Source organism: Trichomycterus rosablanca, chromosome 12 (assembly GCF_030014385.1).
Source record: "Trichomycterus rosablanca isolate fTriRos1 chromosome 12, fTriRos1.hap1, whole genome shotgun sequence".
Taxonomy (NCBI): Eukaryota; Metazoa; Chordata; class Actinopteri; order Siluriformes; family Trichomycteridae; genus Trichomycterus; species Trichomycterus rosablanca.
The window spans coordinates 10,746,764-10,765,308 of NC_085999.1; the positions used below are offsets into that span (position 1 = coordinate 10,746,764).

At 37.5% G+C, this 18,545-nt stretch overlaps 1 protein-coding gene across 2 annotated transcripts; it reads left to right on the forward strand.

Annotated features, from left to right (window-relative positions):
* The first annotated feature begins 832 nt into the window (after positions 1-832).
* pou1f1 (POU class 1 homeobox 1) lies at positions 833-13,627 on the forward strand. Of its 2 annotated transcripts, none has more exons than XM_063006345.1 (6): positions 833-974; positions 8,284-8,433; positions 11,479-11,724; positions 12,568-12,732; positions 13,260-13,320; positions 13,420-13,627. In XM_063006345.1, exons 1-6 carry the CDS (start codon positions 833-835, stop codon positions 13,625-13,627), a joined length of 972 nt encoding a protein of 323 aa, XP_062862415.1. The 2 variants fall into 2 exon arrangements, with proteins under 2 accessions (XP_062862415.1, XP_062862416.1); XM_063006346.1 differs by having other exon boundaries at positions 833-966; positions 8,354-8,433.
* The last annotated feature ends 4,918 nt before the right edge of the window (positions 13,628-18,545 follow it).

Consider the following 18,545-nt stretch of genomic DNA (forward strand, 5'->3'; position numbering starts at 1 on the left):
TATTCTGTGATTGTAATATACTGGGTCTAAAATATATATAAAATGTAAATATACATACTAAAAATATATAAAATATACAGCTTGTTTTTATTATAATAATGTAGAAAGCTCTGTACTATTATTAAGCTTTTTGTTTTCTAATTCCAATGCCAGCAAATTTGTATTGATGCAATCCAATGTAATCCAACATCCACAAAAAACAGGTCAGCTATGCTGCTAGAACACTATCCACAGTCAACCACTTAGAAAATGACACTTAGTGTCTAGAATACGTTTTCTTTGTGCATGTGATTAGCTATAAACTTTAGTTTAATTGTGCTGATGTTGGAGTGGGTGTTCTTTTTGTGGATGAGCCAGTCTGAAGTTACTTGACTCTAGACAGTGTTACCCATGTTTTTTTTTTTTTGTTTTTTTTTTCGGATAAAAGTATTTGTTTTTGCCTTTACATACACACACAACTTTAAAAACATCTAAGACTTTGGCTAGTATTTTTAACTGACAGCTTTACACATCCAAAGTTTACCAACAATTACGGTGGATTTGTGTCGGCAGTAACAGGTATTAACTGAAACCCTAGTGAACGGTGAAAATGCAGGGTGTCGAGTTTCCCCTTTCTGCCTTAATTACCTTGCTTTTGCTTCAGGAAGCTGCTGAGGGCTGATATAGCCCTGGGAAAACAGGCATTAACATAGATGAGCAAGCCCGAAGGGGAGCTAGTATAAATACCTGCACGCGCCATACATGTGTCACACTTGTGACCTCATGAAGGCTTCACGGCGGAGGTGACCACAGAGACACAGCAACAAAGGGACAGAGACAAACACAGTAGGTCATGAGCTGCCAGGCCTTCGGGAGCACTGACTCATTTAGCAGTCTGAGCGGAGACTCAGCTGCTCTGCCTCTGCTCATGCACCACGCTGGAACTGCAGACTGCCTGCCCATCACCAACCACACCACCAACATGGTGCCTTCAGGTAACCCCTCAGCTTTCCAGCACAGTTAGTGTTGCTTATTATTCAACAAAGATACAGGGGCCAGTAACAAATAAAACTTTTAAACTAGATTTTGTTTTACAGTTATACAGTTACAACAAAAAAAATAACATATGCATTGTCATATTTGCAAATTATCATTTACTGTGGTAAACTAAGTGGCTTGATTACAAACATGAAATTTACTGGTGTCAGGTAATGCAACTACACATTGACAGATTATTACAAACACATTCTGGCATCTACATTGCATAACACAAATTAATACATACATTTTTCTATTTTTTAATTGCGTATTTTTTACACATGGCCAAACTGCATCAACTGTAGCATCTTGAGGTGTCTGACAAGGTAACCAGGCCTCAGATATAACTTTTGCTCATTCACAAATATGCACATTAATGGTCATGTGGGGGCCGTTTTTTACATTCTTTTCATAATTATAGAAAGTGGTGTAGTAGGTAGCACTGTCACCTCACAGCAAGAAGTGCCAGTGTTTGATTCCCTTGCCGGACGGACAGGGTCCTTTCTGTGTGGAGTTTGTATGTTCTCCTTGTGTTTGTGTGGGTTTTCTCCTGGTGCCCAAAAAATTACAAAAAGTGTGTTTGTATGTGTGCCTACCCTTTGTCCAATTAATTGAAGCCACTGCAACCCTGGACAGGATGAAGCAGTGGTAAAACTGACAATGATTGAATAGTTGTAAAGAATAATGTTTTTAAAAAACATTTTAAATTGGCCTGTTTTAATGTAATTTTAGGAAGCATTTAGTGCATTGTTGTGATAAGGTTGTGATAATCTTAAGTTATTTATGTAATTATTAAACAAAACAAAGATAATAACTGTTTTCTGCAAATTCATGGAGATATTTTTCTGGATCTTAATATAACTATATATAATTTTTTTTTGTTGTTTTTTTTTTTTTGGATAATGACATTTAATTTCATAAGTTGCTTTATCTTTAAGGGATAATTCTTTATCAGGGTCCCAGTGGGTCTGGTTCACCCAGAAACACTTGGCACAAGGCAGGAATACTCAGGACACAGCGCCAATCAGTTGCATGGCCTCTGAGTTTTGAGAGTTTCTTAAATTCCCTGATTATTTTTTGGATATTGAGATGTCAGGATTATAATGACATTTTTTATGACCAAATTACGATTTTTAACAGTTTTAACTGCACGAATGGTTAGATGGTCGTACAACCTTGTTAGACTTTGGGATGAAAAATACCTTCTTTATTGCATAAAATTTGTGCTTACTTAAAGAAGGTAATGAATCTCTTTCTAAACTAATAGATTTGAATGTGATTATCATTTTATTAATCCACAAGCAATGGATCTCTCTGACACATGCAATCCTTCACCATGGATTAATGACTGAAGGATTCAATTAGTAACACCGTTTTAGTTTGTGTGCTGTTGGCAGAGTGGTTGGCATTATACTTAACTGTAATCCACTTACTTATTGCTTAATGAATTGTAGCATTGTCACAGCACTCTTCCTCAGTGAGAGACCAGCTTCTGTGTCGTCCTACTGTAGATTTTAAAGCAGAAAAAATAGATAACTTTAGTTTTCCCAAAGGGCACATAGGACAGATAGAAAGTGGAAGATGTGACTGGGGCTTTGTGTGGGATATTACTGTTTCCCTATAGCTCTAATATATCCATTGTAACTGCTTACAGAATCTGTTCTCATGCTATTATCACTTTCATTCTCAATCTCACAAGTCATGACCTTTCTACTGACCACACATAGTTTGCTTATTTTTATAGTCTACTGTTTTATTATCCTACCATTCTTTCATTCGTTTACTGAACTTGTTTTAGGCCCACTGTGATGATGCTTAAACATAAGTGCATCATCTTAACAACTTAACAGCATCATTGATAAAATTCAATCTATACTTACGGAGAACTTTATTAGGTACATCTGCTATGTTCAGTATATTTATTAAACATTTTATAAGCTACTGTGGGTACAAAATTACTGAATGTTTGTACAAGGAGATTCACTCGAAAAAGGCCCCAAATATTCTGTTGTAACATCCCGTTACATCCCGTTAGGATGAAGCAATCTGAACCAAAAAAATATATACCTTAACGTATGTGTAATCGATTGCATTACATGCGATGTTGCAAGTGATCTCAATTTTCTGCCGGACACATTTCGACGCGGCGCTCCATGTTCCTGAATGTTTCCAGTTTCCGTACCATCTTCTGAATAAGAGAGTACATCACAAACAACATATTTCTTCCTAAATTCACTCTGACATCACTTAAACAAACTGGTGACTCAACAGGTTCGCACCATAAAGATGCGCGGCTAAATACTCTACACCACCATCCTGATGAGAAGTTGAGTGACTGAGTGAAGGGGTACGGGGTACAAGGAAGTTGCAAAGGGAGGTTAAACATCGCAACGGCTGTCTGGCTCCTACCTCATCGCTCCGACGCAAGGGCATCCCGGCTTGTTCAAAGCTCCATATACTGAGGAGCACATTGCATGTTGTTTCATTCAGATTGCTTTGTCGTAGCGAGAGTATTACAGAATATTCAGGGCCTCTTTTGAGTGAATCTCCCATGTCATTTAATTTAATAAAAGATGTAATAATGTGTTAGTGGGTGTTGTATTGTATGAGTGTACCAGATGCAGCAGTTTTGTTGTGATTTTGAAACACCTCATTGACAATGCTGGAAGGGGAATAGTGCTCCATCCAAAAATATATAGGCAGCAGTCCTGTTATGACACTAAAACACTGTGTTTCTGTTTCTGTGACAGGGTTGTCAATACATTGCATAGTAATGGAAATGCGTTTTTTTCTGTACCTTAGTTAGAATGGCAGTAATTTCATTATGCAGTAAACATTATGCAGATGTGTGTCCATTTAAACAGCTATTCTTTTTACTTATAGAACTGAATAAACTGTTTTAGAGCCAGACATGTTGTTGTTTTGACATGTTGATGGCTACATTGGCAATTCTTCTTTGAATCAGACTTACATGAGAGATGACCCGGATAAAACTTTCCCAAGAACCTCAGAATATGAAATGATGTTCCTCACCCTCTCATTGTTTATCATGATGAATCCCAGCACTTATGCACAATTGCTTAATTGTATAAAGCTTCTCATCTATCTCATCCCACACAAATTAAATGCTCACTTAACTCACTTTAAATTCAGGTAGGGTTCCCTGCACATGTTAAGGAGGGCTGCTTAGCTAATAATGTACTGATGCTGACTGTCATTCTGATAGCTCTGTGTCTACCTTTGGTGAGGAGATAAAAGGAATAAACAGTAGAACAGTAGACGGTAATGCTTTTTCTGATGATTACAGATGGTTGGCTAAAATAAACAGAATTCTATTCTGTCTGCATGTACGTTTTGTAATCAATTTCTTTGATCAAAATCGATGTATTGCACAAAAAATCCTCTAGTTAGTTTTAGATTAGTTTAACAAAATTAACTGGCTGCATATATTTAACCACTATGACTACAAATAAACACTTTCTATGCTTTGATAGAAGTATTGTAAATTTTTCTTGTACTTTGCTATCAAAAACAGTGTGATGGTGACTTTAAGCAAAAACACTGCTAGGTTTTAGATAGTTAGACATTATAGGTCTTGTAACAGCATTTTATTTCTTTCTTTCTTTTATTCATACAGGAAAATTTAAAGCAACGTCAAAATATGCCACATTTATACTGGCCTGGCTCAGTTAACAATGACAAAAACATTTAAACATAGAAAACAGTAAAAACACACAACAAATTGAGGGGGGGGGGGTAAAATTGGGTTAAAATCTGAATTTTAACTAGGCCTCTTCAAAACTTTGCTTGCTTGCATTTTATGGTAAGGTTCAAGATAAATATTTTATTGTACAAGGTTGGCTACAATTTGATTTGGATGTGTTCACTTAAATTGGCTCACCAATTATATATAAATGCAAGCTATGAGATGAACCCAAACTGCAGGACGCTTAACCAAGGCAAAATAATACTGTGGTTACAGAATCACAAAATAAAAGAGGATAGAAAATCTAATTATTATTAATTATAAGTAAAAAAGAAGCAAAAGAAAACCAAAACATGATCCAAAGCCTGAAGTGGAGAGAGATGATAGAAAAGAGTTTGGGGAAAGAACAGAATGCATCCTTGTCTAAGTCCTTTGCCAACATGAAACCAATCTGTTTGGCTATTTTCTGGCATGACTGTGGCTTGTTAATCAGTGTAGAGATTCCTCATTAGAATGATATGACATGCTCAGGTATTACTATCATCCTGAGGACATTCTAAAGGTTTCTGTGGTCGTCACAGTTGAATACTTTGCTACAATCAGTGAAGCACATCTTGACCTTCTTTTTAAATACGGCATACATTTGTGATAATATCATTTTTTCTCTGCTTTCTCTTCCAATGTATGACTCTAGTCTACATAATCTGTGTTGAATAATCTTCTGATGTGTGATATGAGGGAGCTTGTATGATAGTTTGCACACTCCTTCATGTCTCCCAACCTCCCCATTGAGTGGTTTTCAGATTTGTTGGCATAACTTGGTCATCACTGGCTTTTTTTAGTGGTGATTTCAAGGTTTGTCTGACTTTATTTTTAAGTACTGAAGAGTCGACAAAAAAATCTTGGCAACTGATGTCTTGTTTGTAGATTTGTATTTCTTCCATCATTGATTGATTATTGTTTGGACAGTTATGGCCTGTCTGTGGACATCCCTTAACGCAGTGGTCCCCAAACACCGGGCCATTGAATACCGGGCTGCACAGAAAGAATAAATAATTAGAGATTGCTACAAGAGCAATTACTTTTTCAAAACTCTTCTGGTGTTATTGTCCCCAATCACCACTAGGTGGAAGCAGCATCTCGTTGCAGATTCACACAGAGTTTCCATTCTGTAGTTCTTCTATTTTAAATCCTCTCGCCCCCGTCGGTCCGTGAAATTATATCTTATATCCGTGGTGCTAAAAAGTTTGGGGAGCGCTGCCTTAATGTATTAACTTAAATGTAAAATTTATTATTTGTTTTTATATTCAATGTTTTTACTGATGTTGTTGCAGTTCTAGTCCCTGTCCTTCCTTTCAGCTATCTAGAATTTACAGTTCAGTTCCCTAAAAATATATTTCTCTTTTTTAATTTTGGCCTCTCTTCTCTTTATTGCAGTCTTTACTGTATCATTGGTCATCCAATAAGACTTCTTTCTTCTTTTTATTCTTCCCAGATTTTTAGCTGATTCTTTTTGAATGCTATTTAATCTGCAGCATCTCTGGTTCTTTGTCAATAATATCTAGCACTAAAATTGGTTCCTGGTGTTTTATTTAAAGAGTCTAAGTCTGATTTTCTGAGAATTTCAGAAAATCACTCTAATTTTCTATTGCAATTTGTTTTTTTGCATGTCAATCTTAGCAAATCCAGACGGTTTTGACCTAGCTGCATAATACAAGCTGCACTCACAGGAATGCTCAGCTCTGTCTCAGTAACAAGTTCAGTGCCTTCTGACCTGAGTGTCCCATTTTCTGGCACAGTCGTTCTGTTATTCCTTTCCATTTGGCTTTCCTGATACAGAAGTGGTTTACCATTGCATTCCTCCGTGCAACTGAACTGATGGCACTGCCATTGCCATCTTTGTGATCTGAATCTTGTAGTCTGGCACCTTTTATAAAACCAGTCTGCCATGGGAGACTCTGAGAGGAGATACGATTACAGGCAGCATAGCTCTCTGCTTTCTTAAAGCATGCAAGCCTTCTCAGCAAGACCCCCTAGCTTGAAGGTTTGTTGAGTTTATTGAGTTAAGTAATTAATAATCTATACCAAAGGCTTTCTGGCATAAATTAAGCTTAAAATACTTAAATATTGATCTTATGCTATTGATAAATAATGAGTTTAATCATGTGTGTGCAAGAAGCTTGGGGTTTTGAACACCTTCAATGCAAATACATCAGTTAGGTGCAGTAGCGAACCGTCACTCCTAAAACTTTAGCCCTTTTACCTCAGTTCTCTTATTCTTTCAGATAAGCAGAACAGACTGTTAAAGTAATTCTCTTTGTCTACATTATATTTACTCAGTGAATATAAGAGCAGCCATAAAAACAGCCATAACTACAGGTCTGTGTGTCACTTCACTATACTGAAACTTCTGTACTGAAACAATCACTATTAACAGTTCTATAGTAAACCCGTGTCCGCACAGCGGGCGGAGCTTGTCGTAATGTCAGTGATAACAAAGCACGCCCATTTAAAGGGAACATTGGTTATTGGACAATTCTACTGTTATTTAAAATTGGTCTCTCATTAAACTGAATTGCTTTGGGGGCGGCACGGTGACTCAATGGGTAGCACTGTCGCCTCACAGCAAGACGGTCCGGGTCTTTTCTGTGCGGAGTTTGCATGTTCTCCCTGTGTCTGCGTGTCCGGTCTCCGTCCATAATCCAAAAACATGCAGTCAAGTTAAATGGAGACACTGAATTGCCCTATAGGTGAATGGGTGTGTGTGTGTGTGTCTGCCCTGTGATGGACTGGCACCCTGTCCAGGGTGTTACTGTGTGCCTTGCGCCCATTGAAAAGCTGGGATATGCTCCAGCACTCCCAACAACCCTATTTGGATAAGCGGTAAAGATAGTGAGTGAGTGAGTGAATTGCTTTGGCCCACTGAGAATAAACGGCTGACCTGATGTTTTTATAACTGCCAACAGAGGGCAGCCTTCTTTAATCTCTTCACATTCCGACACAAATTCAGTAGGCAGGTATGAAGAATTTACTTACTTAGATTTGTATTTAATTGTTAAATTATGAGTAGATAAAATAACATGATAAAACAACTGATACTGATTTAGGTATGATACACTCATACCTGAACAACACACACTACCTTGTCATTAAAACATTAGTGTCATTTCAGTGCTGGTCCACCACCCAAACCCCATTTGGTCAGGTTCTTCGGGGGTCCCTTTTGATTGATTAATGGGGTAAATAAGGCTGACAAAGTGTACAAAGCAACAGATCTACAGGCTATAGTTATATACCCAGAAAGTTTATCTGTATGGTAGGTGTATCATATAAAATCTTTAATGAATGTTCATAACCTAAAAGGAGTACCTAATAAAGTTCTGGAACGTATCTGTACTCTGTTTTGCTAGAGATTATTAAATCTAATTAAATGGCCTTTTAAGCCCAGGCAGAATTCCCAAAGCATATCTGGCTCTCTTCTTATCATCTTGTTCTGTGATAAAGCTGATAAAGAAAGAGCTGATGAGATTTACAAGCATGTCCTGTCCTCCTGTCTACAGTTCCGTCGGGTTTGCCTCTTGTCCAGTCATCCAAGCGACCTCACATGCATCTGTCCACTTCTGCCCTGAGCAACGCTTCAGCCGGCCTGCACTACTCCATGCCCCCGTGTCACTATAGCAACCAGCAGACCACCTACGGCATGATGGCAGGTGTGTGTTGGTCACCTTACTGCTCAGCAATGTCAGTGTGATATTCAAAAGTCCTTATGATTCATTACTTTAAATGTTATCTATCAGTGCTGCAGCGTGTGTGTGTGTGTGTGTGTGTGTGTGTGTGTGTGTGTGTGTGTGTGTGAGAGAGAGAGAGAAAGAGAGAGAGAGAGATGGTTTGATGATGACAACATACTTTTTTGTCCTCAGCACAGGAAATGCTCTCAGCCAGCATCTCTCAGACGCGCATCCTGCAGACCTGCACTATGCCACATAATATGGTCAATGGAGCCAACTCACTCCAAGGTACAGCTTACAGTGCCACACCTACATCAAGTTCTTATACATGCAAAGCTTTGTTTGAGCTGACCAAATAAACCTTTTTAGTGGCACAGGAGTGAATCAGGTCGTTTTGATGCCCCACAGCTTCCACCCAAGGAGGATGGGGTTCCCTGCTGAGTCTGATTCCTCTCAGGGTTTCTTCCTGTAATTTTAAGAGAGATTTTCCTTGCCACTGTCGTCCTGGGTTTGCTCAGCAGAGGTTTTTGGTCTGTCAGTGCTGGATTCTGTAAAACAGACAATTGTTAAAAGCGCTATACAAATACATTTAACTTAACTTGACTTGACAGCTTCAAGATCCCAGGTTCAAACTGTTACCTCCATTCACTGTTTGTTATATTATTACCATATCAGCTCAGGTTTCTTTAGCATTTCAACACATCCTGTTTTTCTCTTCTCACTTCTTTTTATTATAGCACTGTGTGTCACTTTATTTCACCTAAGTGCCCTCAAGTTGGCAGCACAAACAGCTATTTTTGTCCATGTTACTCTAAATGACCTATAAGTGTGACTAGGTATGAAATGTGTAACGAGCAAAGCAAACTACTGTACATAACAAAGGTCGAGCCCTGCATCTGTTGAATTTGAAGAATAAACCCAATTTCAGGATACCTAACCAAGGCGAAACAAGAAAGAGACACGGGAATGACTAGTAATAACAAAATACAAAATGGCCAAAAAAATAAAATAGCAATAGAAAACCGAAGCCATACTCTTTGTCAAAAGTGGACAAACAGTAGAAACCTTGATCAGCATAAAATAGTTACTAAATGGCTGACTGTATAAATGTATAAATAATATTTAGAGATTTAGATTGAGCATGTACATAGACTTCCCCCCTATTGTCTGTGTAGAGAAATTAAAACAATACTCAAGTAGGTATTCATTCATAAATTAATTCATTCATTTATTTATTTATCATCATTCTAATTAAGATCACAGTCTCTCAGGCCTAAAAACACCTAACGCCAATCAGAAATACCCCCAGGATAAAATACCAGTTTATTGCAGGGCATCGCATACTCATTCCTTTCACCTACAACTAGTGGCAATTTAGAGTAGCCAAGCCACCTTTTTCATGTCTTTATAATCAGACCCATGTGAATACAGTGTCCTGAGTCCCTGGGCCCAATCCCATCTCAGCAAGTGTGCTGTGAGCAGATGAGTCCATGTTCCATGTTTCAGAGGAAATTAAGGCCACATTCACATTATATTATATAACATTACTATACTATTACTATTATTATTATAACACACTACTACAGCAACAGAACCTGAGGGTACATATAGAGGTGTTATTTCAGTTAACATTGTAAGGCTGGTATAGATTATAAGTAACAGCTGTAAAATATAAATTAGTAAAGTAAATTATGAAGTGAATTATAAAGTGAACCACAGTGCAAATATAAGAAAATGTAAGGAAATAGAAGAAAATGTGCAGATTAATGTGCATCACTGCTTATGTGTGAAGGTACCACTGTCACAAAGGTGTATATTGATTTTTTGAAAAACACATGCTGTCATCATTGTGATGTCTTTTTTCCTGGGAACTCCATGATTATTTAAGCAAGACAACAAGAGTGCCTGTGATTGACTGGCCTGCTTGCAGTCCAATTTTGTAACCTATTGAAAATGTATGGCACATCATGAACAGACGATCTCTGTTGAGCATTTGAAGTCTTGTATCAAGCAAGAATGGGCAAAAAATTCACATGCAAAACTGCAACCATCAGTATCCTCAGTCCCCAGATGTATAAAAAAGTGTAATTATTTGGAAATGTAATGTAACAGTGAGCATGTTGCAGGCATAAAATTCTAAATTAGCTTACATTTGCCATATATAATTAAGTTGGTGAGTGAAAACCAACTGAAAATCAGTAATTTTGGAAATCTTTGTAAGATTTAACAAATGAGAGATTAGTGCTTTTATTTTATTGCACATAATGTCCCAACTTTTCCAGAAGTGTTGTATGTACGAAATTAAATGTAGAAGGTAAGAAATTAAATATATTACATTATTATAGTACATGGTTATTAATTTATCAGTAATTGACTGTTTATAGTCAACGCTTTCTGTTTATTTAGCAAGGGTAGAAGAAAAGTTGATGTTATGCTTGTGTCCTGTGTTAAAAGCTTGAAAACTTGAGGTTATCTTTTTTAATTCAATATTAAATAAATATAATATACATATAGCTTATTCATATAGCTTAAACATAAACATAACCTAATCATTTAAGACAATAAACGTGTTCATACTGTGTAATATTGGTTCACAACCTTCCACATACTGTACTAACATTTGGGATTTTTCTTTAAAATTGAATCTGTAAAAAAGTAAATGAAGTCCCACGTGATGCTTTAACCTATTTGCCAAGGTTTTGTTTTCTTTTGGTACTGAAAGTTTTATCAAAAATGCCTAATTATTTTCCCACAGGTATTAATTGGATGAATTTTATTGTAAACTGCAGTATACGCATTCAGCCACAAGGAGGAGACACAATCCTTTCCTTTTGTTCTAACTTGAAGTAATTCCTTTAAGTGATCTCACATTTGCAATAGATTGACTGTGGCGTTATATTCAATCATGTTAAGCATCACTTACCAACCTAATTTTCTCATCAGATGTTAGATGATGCATCATACTCATAATACTATTTTTAATAGCTCTTTTAACTTTTCTTTTGTCTCTGATTTTTAACTCCACAGGTGCCTTGGCTCCATGTTTATACAAGTTTCCTGAGCATGGTCTGGCTGGAGGCTCATGCACTCTATCTCACAGTTTCCCTACACTGCCTCAAGCCTTGTTCACAGATGAGCCCATACTGGGGGATATCAAACAGGAGCTGCGCAGAAAGAGCCGGGCCCCAGAAGAGCCGCCTGACACAGACTCACCTCAGATCCGGGAGCTGGAGAAATTTGCCAATGACTTTAAGCTGAGAAGAATCAAACTGGGTTTGTATGAACATTTTAATGCTAGAGATGTTAAATTAGGTACTGGTAAAGACTAAGTTGTAATCTATGATAATTACAAAAATCCTATGATGTTTAAAGACAAAATTCTTCTTCTTCCTCTGGCTTTATCCCGTTTGGTTGCGGGGTCGGGTCTCGGCGCATCATGATCCGCATTGATTTGGCAAAATGTTTACGCCGGATGCCCTTCCTGACACAACCCCTACCTATTTATCCAGGCTTGGGACTACAATGCACTGGTTTGTGCATCTAGCGGCTAGGTATCTATAGGACAATTCAGTGTTTCCAGTTAGCCTGGTGGCATGTTTTTGGACTGTGGGAGGAAAACGGAGCACCCGAAGGAAACCCACGTGGACACGGGGAGAACATGCAAACTCCGCACAGAAAGGACCCGGACCGAGCACCTGGGGATCGAACCCAGGACCTTCTTGCTGTGAGGCGACAGTGCTACACACCAAGCCACGGTGCCACCCATGTTTAAAGACAAAATATAAATAAAATATTTTTTTTAATGTAATCTACGCTTTTTTCTTCATCTTCAGTGCTGAAATAAGGGGTGATATAGGAAGAAAAAAACATATATACCAGCTGGGGTGGGAGTGTGATTCTAAGGATTAATAAAAGATGACTAATATGTCATCACTCATATTATGTAAGGCTTTAATGTAAAATCGAGCATGTAAAAAAACTAGTACCTCTTACTCAAAGTAAGATCTAAAATGTGTAACAACTTGTCTCCATGTTTTCAAGTCTAAAACAATGACTTGAAAACATGGACAAAAATGAACGAAAAGACAAAATACCAACTCTTCTGTTTTATTACAGGTTACACTCAGACTAATGTTGGAGAGGCGCTAGCAGCTGTTCATGGCTCTGAGTTTAGTCAGACCACAATCTGTCGCTTTGAGAATCTGCAACTCAGTTTCAAAAATGCTTGCAAACTCAAATCTATCCTGGCCAAGTGGCTGGAGGAGGCCGAGCAGGCTGGTGGTAAGTCATTAAAAGCATTTAAAGCAACATCAACACAAAAAGACGGGTGTCAAACACCACTGCATGACAGAACATCAAAAATAGTTTTAAAATAGCTTAATTAGGCCAAAATTAGGCTTTTGGATTTACCTTTTTCACTACTAGACCCCAAATATATGCAGAATATGAATTGAAGTGCCTGTGCTCATAAAACCACTATATGTTTTGTAGTGGCAGAAACATTTTGATTGATATTAAAAGCAGTTAATTAATGTAGAGACAATGAACATACAACCAAATATTAGTTGTAATGTTTATTTATATGAATCATTGAATAATTCAGTCTGAGAAAAAAACATTTGCAGAAAAGCAGACACTGTAACTTCTCTACTTTAAAATGTCATATGCTAATTACAGTTTTGTTTCTTTACTAGAATAAAATATTGTATTTACACAAATCTCGGTATATCACAGATATACAATAAATAGCAATATTTAATAGAGTATTATTGTTTAATACTGTTTCTGAAATTACCCTTGCTTCACAGCTTTATTTAATGAGAAAATGGGACTACAAGAACGCAAACGGAAGCGAAGAACCACTATCAGGTATCATAAATACTTCATGTAACTGAACTCTACAAAGATCTCTCACATTGTTTCAGAACACTATTCAGAACTATTGCAATTTTGATACACGTTTTCAAGTCTAGGGGCAAAGGAAGCACTGGAAAGGAATTTTGTGGAGAAGAGTAAGCCATCATCACAGGAGATAGTGCGCATGGCAGAGGGACTGCACTTAGAGAAGGAAGTGGTACGGGTTTGGTTCTGCAACCGCAGGCAAAGGGAGAAGAGAGTCAAAACAAGTCTGCACCACAGCTCGTTTCTGTCCAAAGAAACTTCTCTCTGTAGGTAAAAGTGCTAGATGATTGATTGATGTGTGTTGAAAAGCAGCTATGCTCAGGCCTTTTCCTCCTGACACCACTGAAACGACTGGTTTGGTTTTATAGGGATGTAACTAATATTACGTTTTATATAATATTTTAATACTGATATTGTGAAATGTGAAGCTTACTATGATATGATGGACCAGCAGGAGTATACACTGATCAGCCATAACATTAAAACCACCTCCTTGTTTCTACACTCACTGTCCATTTTATCAGCTCTACTTACCATATAGAAGCGCTTTGTAGTTCTACAATTACTGACTGTAGTCCATCTGTTTCTCTGCATGCTTTGTTAGCCCCCTTTCATGCTGTTCTTCAATGGTCAGGACCACCACAGAGTAGGTATTATTTAGGTGGTGGATCATTCTCAGCACTCCAGTGACACTGACATGGTGTTAGTGTGTGTTGTGCTGGTATGAGTGGATAAGATACAGCAGCGCTGCTGGAGTTTTTAAACACCTCACTACACAAAACATCCAGCCAACAGCGCCCCATGGGCAGCGTCCTATGACCTCTGATGAAGGTCTAGAAGATGACCAACTCAAACAGCAGCAATAGATGAGCGATTGTCTCTGACTTTACATCTACAAGGTGAACCAACTAGGTAGGAGTGTCTAATAGACAGTGGACAGTGTGTGGACACGGTATTTAAAAACTCCAGCAGCGCTGCTGTGCCAGATCCACTCATACCAGCACAACACACACTAACACACCACCACCATGTCATTGTCACTGGAGTGCTGAGAATGATCCACCACCTAAGTAATACCTGCTCTGTGGTGGTCCTGTGGGTGTCCTGACCTTTAAAGAACAGGGTGAAAGCAGGCTAAGAAAAGTATGTAGAGAAACAGATGGACTACAGTCGATTGTAGAATTACAAAGTGCTTCTATATGGTAAGTGAAGCTGATAAAATGGACAGTGAGTGTAGAAACAAGAAGGTGGTTACAATGTTATGGATGATCGGTGTATACGGTAGCATAGAGCAGCCTTGGTCCATGCTTTTTTACTGTTTTATATAACAGAAAACCACATTTTCTAACAGCCCAACTAATAGAGAAAAGAAAGCAAATTAAAAGCATTAATTAAAATTAAACAAAAACTTAATTTCATAATATTAGCTCATTATACTGGAGACAATGATTACTGCCTTATACAGCAGTAACTTTTTTTTATTTTTTTATAATTATCTATTTTTTCCCCACTTTTTCCCCCCAACTTTTATCCCCATTCTAATCGTTTCCAATTACCCTGATTGAGTCCTCTACACTGATTAGACCCTTTTGCCGCTGACTGAGGATGCCACTCAACTGACTTGCGCCCCCTCCGGCACGCAGTCAGTACAGCCTGCATTTTTCACCTGCCCTGTGCAGGCGCTGTCAGTCAACCAGCAGGGGCCGCAGTTGTACCAGTTATGAGGACCTATGCTCCGACTCTACCTCTAAGCCCCTGAACAACAGCCAAACGTTGTTCATACTGCCGCCCAACCCAGTCGGAAAGGTAGAGCTGGGTTTCGATACGATGCATCTAGAAACCCAACTCTGGTGAGCAAGCATACTTTACCGCAGTAACTTAAAAGTACATATGGTAGAATTTTGGCAGTAGGGTAAAAGGTAAACTAAAGCAGCTACTACTACAGTACTTCTTTAACCAGAGGTGATAATCAAACCTAGATTGCGGAATATCTGCAGCATCACTGTTAACTACTGAGCAGTGCCAAAGTATTCAAAGTATTTTTTTCACTTTCCAGCCAAACCCACCATCATTAAGACCAAATTCTATAATTATTTTATGATTCTTATCTAGCGTTACAATTTCTTTGGCTTTTTTATGGCTTTATAAGCACCTGGGGAAAAAAAATTTATTGGTTAAATAATTTATTCTCTTTCTCTCTTGAGCTCTTTTTAATAATGTATTCATTTTTGCTCAGTTGTAATAAAACTGATGAATGTAGCAAATTTTTGGGAAACCCATTCCTTCCTAATCTTTGAATGTATGGAAGATACTAATTCAAGTTTATTAATACAAAATGAATAATTATCTTACTGTAACTTGGCCTGCCATTGTATTTCCACACTGTTTTAATCTTTTATTTGTATGTATTTATGAGAGTAGAAATCATTTGGATATAGTAAGTTATTTAAATTCATATATTCAGGACAGAATTTTGCAATAAAGCTTTTAATATATTGAATAAATCTGCACAGTACCATGGTATTGTAAGATATTGATCTAAATTCATTCACATTTGTTCTTATTTCTTATTTCCCCAACATCCAAAATAAAAAAATAGTGAAGAACAGTTGATGATATTTCTTGTATAACTGCAAAATTTCATGACAGTAGTTACAAGTTATTATTCATATCTATCACACTATCAAGTCCAACAACCATCAATTCTAAGCATGAGAGGCTCACATACAGTGTACAGAGAAGTCATGAAAAGGGGGTTGGAATGTGTCCCAAGTGTGGGAGCCAGACATTAACTGTTCCAGGTGTGTAAAATGTGATGCAGAACAAGCATCTTCACTGTCCCAGCAGGGTTTTATTGTGCAATATTTATTGTAACTTCGAATAATCCTGAGTCTAACAACATGTAAGAAACAACTATGACAAGTCCAATCATAAGGATCTACACTGTTATCAGCTTTCTGTCACTGTTTGTACCTACTAAACATAACTTATCTAAATTAGATGTTTAAATTCATACATTCTGTGTAATGAAATGCATAACACATTAGTGATGGGGTAATTTGTGTTCATACATTCTATGCAGTATAATAAAAATAAAAAAAGCTGTGAAAACCACACTTTTGCACAACTTCCAAAGCTATTTATCTTCAAATGATTAATAAGCTCTACTGTTTCTGCAGTGTGAAATTATTTCAGAATTAATGGGTTTTGCAGCGATTCAATTAAGGAAGGTCATTCCACAAAAACTCATTAGAACCTCATGTAAAAATTATGTTTTCTTATCATTAAGAGCAATCAATTCTAATTTAATGCAATTAAAATTGGTCTAAAAGGGCAATTTGGCACTTAAAGGCACTTACAGTCAGAGGTCATAAGTATTCATACACGTGTTATTTAATATACTTTTAGTATATATATCTACTTTAAATGTACATGCATTTTTGACTACTCAAAAAAGTCGTATGAAATTATAGGCATCAACAATTTTATCGGAGAGATAAACTTAATAATTAGGGTGAAAAATATACAAAAACCACAAATCAACGACATTTGTTTGATGCAACGCCAGTGTTGGGAATTACAGCTTTAAGACAAGTATGTATAGTAATATATTAGCTTTTTGCAGCATTGTGGTTCAGTTTTAGCTCATTTTTGGCAAACAATTATACATTTTCTAATTATACATGGTTCTGTCTAATGGACTTGATAAATTTCCCCCACTTTTTACAATTCAGTCATGAATAACACATGCTCAGGCGCTTCTTTTCACCTGCCAGTGGTGAGGTCTCACAGAGAGCAGTATCACATGTATAGAGCCACACACTGCCACTCATGATCAGCCGCCCCCTGTGCAGGCACTTTAGCAGTAGAAGCAGTACTGGCAGTACCAGAAATAAAAAATCCTCTTTTAGCCACTGTTACTCCCCTACAGACACATAGCCTCAGTTGGTCATGTGTCTGTGTAGGCACCCGGCTGGCTGATAGCAGAGCTGAGATATAAGCTCGAGAGATCTCAGCACTGGTGGGCCAACGCATTTTGTTGCTGCGCCACACACTATATATAAATATTATTGTGTAAGAAGATTGGCTAGCATCTACAAGCACCTTCACCTTCTTTACCCTATGTTGAGCTTTTTGGCCTTATCTTAGATTTTTTTTGTCCTATAGGATGTAATTTTTCTTTAATATGTCCTTGTACATCACTCTAGTCATGAATACTTCAATGATGTGTATTGCTCAACTACACTTGCAGAGAAGCAGCCCCAGATCATGATGCTTTCTACTTTATACTTCACTGGTACAGTGTTCTTTTGATTATACACTCGACTCTTCGTTCTCCAACCATAATAAGCTAAAGTGTTTAATTGTTGTTTAAATTACCATTGTTCTGATTTGTCTAATTGCTAGTATACAAATTTAAGGTAATCATCACTGTGCATCTCTTTCCTTCAGTATTTTTGTGGGGTGTATGCACAGGGAGTGATGATAAAAGAATGCCACTCTTTATGACTTGTTCCATGTGTAACTGTTGTTCCTGTTTAGTCATCCTGCAAATGGAGTGCTTGCTGAAATCACATTTTTCTTCCTTATTATAATTCTGAGAGCACATTTTGAATCATAAGGCACTTGTCATAATAAATTGTGGTTCCATGAATATTCCACTTGCAAATTATTAAATAAATTGTACTGACCGAGATGTTTAAGACGTTTGTTATTCTTTTTATTCAAGTGTTTTTTCACAATTTTAGTTTTTTAGAATGTTCAAGAAGCTTATTCACGTTCACCATGATTGTTACTTGTGTAAAATCTTAACAGCCATTGGCAGCATCTCTAATAATAAAAGCAAGTGCAATTTGCACTAAAACATTATGTACCATTAATATCTAAAACTTTAGTTATGTGACCCAGGGGCGTAACTACTGGAGGGGCAGGGGGGGCAGGCGCACTGGGGCCCATGGCAGGGGGGGCCTCCACGACATGAACTCAACCCCCCCACCGCACTGCCCCCCCATTGGCTGCACTCGCCAGATCGTTATTATTATATTACAATATTTTTGTTAAGTAAAATATTAAAATAACTAAAAGACAGTGAAATATCAGAATATAAGTAATCAAAATATACAGTGAGTGCACAGCAAGGGATTTTGGGAATCTGTGTAATCTGCTTAACGACACCAGAAGGCACGCCGCAT